The sequence below is a fragment of the Apis dorsata genome, unplaced genomic scaffold (assembly GCF_000469605.1).
Source record: "Apis dorsata unplaced genomic scaffold, Apis dorsata 1.3 scaffold_60, whole genome shotgun sequence".
Taxonomy (NCBI): Eukaryota; Metazoa; Arthropoda; class Insecta; order Hymenoptera; family Apidae; genus Apis; species Apis dorsata.
The window spans coordinates 241,617-242,794 of NW_006263360.1; the positions used below are offsets into that span (position 1 = coordinate 241,617).

The window sequence follows — 1,178 nt, forward strand, 5'->3', positions numbered from 1 at the left end:
TGTGAGTGGAATAGTTAAATGAGCAAGAGTGGGGCTAGGTGAAGAGAGCAGTGGGCACAGGGGACATATACTACGAGTCCACGCGTTCTATAGTAAATCGACTATAGTACTATGAGTCAGTCACACCCACAAGCCGGTTGTGGGTTCAAGATCCTCGTTGCACGCTCGTACACACTGTGTACACCATAGCACACAAACGCGCGCACGCGAGGTCACGCGGGTACGGACACGGTCGAGAATCTATTGGCCTTGCTACAAGAGATCGTGAGGATGATCCTTAGATCTGATAAAATCATCGAAATTTATTTATTCGCTTCTTTTATGAAAATATTATCGACGGTATGTTAGACGCATACAAAAGTGAAGATGAATGTACCTCTTGATTTGTATTATTGATGAGCAACAATAGTAAAGTTGTTTCATTGATGGTATCGAAGAGTAAATGTCGATGAACTTTTCATTTGTGTGAAAATATAATATGTGTTTCTATGGAAAGAAATATAATTTTATTTTTTTTTTTTTTTTTTTTTTTTTTTTTTTAATATTAACGATAAGATGGAATTAAGACGGACATTCATCAAAATGAAATCGATATTTTGACGTAAGGCAATTTTTATTAATCAGTAAACGATTAACTCTCTTTTTCTCTTCTCAAACGAAATGGAAGAAATATAAAATTGCAAATGATATTTAATCATAATCTATTTTTAAAAATATTGTTAATATATTATTAATAGAATTATAAAAATTAGTATTTTTTTATATTTTAGTCAGGTGAATGTTGGATACGGAGAGCAGACACGGTACTGAGCTGGTTCAGGGACCGACGCGGGACCCTTGGCTCACGATGGATTACTATCTTGGTACAGATAGTTTATCGTTGCAAGAGATGCTCGATGTCGATATCAAATGCGAAATCGAGGGTGTTATCGGCGGGCATACGGAGTTGGGCTTTAATTTCACCGACATGTCCGCTCTAGAAATGGACGATGATCCCATTGGATGTCAAAATGATCTTAGTGGATGGTTTGGATCCACCAGTTTACTTAATGGAAATAGCAATAGCTCGAACAGGTGTTTAATTTTATATTATACAACTTAAAATATAATATAAGTAGTATGTATATAAGTAATATGTTTCTTTCAAAAAAAAAAAAAAAAAAAAAAAAAAAATTTTT

General features: G+C 34.5%; 1 protein-coding gene across 4 annotated transcripts in view; it reads left to right on the top strand.

The window, feature by feature from the left end:
* The window catches only part of LOC102674064 (myb-like protein D), a 16,409-nt gene that overhangs the window by 12,607 nt on the left and 2,624 nt on the right, over positions 1 to 1,178 (top strand). For 2 of the 4 annotated variants that reach the window (XM_031515279.1, XM_031515278.1), the window contains one exon: positions 771 to 1,084. Coding sequence is in view for 1 of the 4 variants with exons in the window: in XM_031515281.1 (XP_031371141.1) it covers positions 779 to 1,079 (301 nt within the window). In the remaining 3 variants the exon portion in view is untranslated. Of the gene's footprint in view, positions 1 to 7; positions 340 to 770; positions 1,085 to 1,178 lie in introns of those variants that run through there. The other 2 variants (XM_031515280.1, XM_031515281.1) reach the window with 2 other exon arrangements.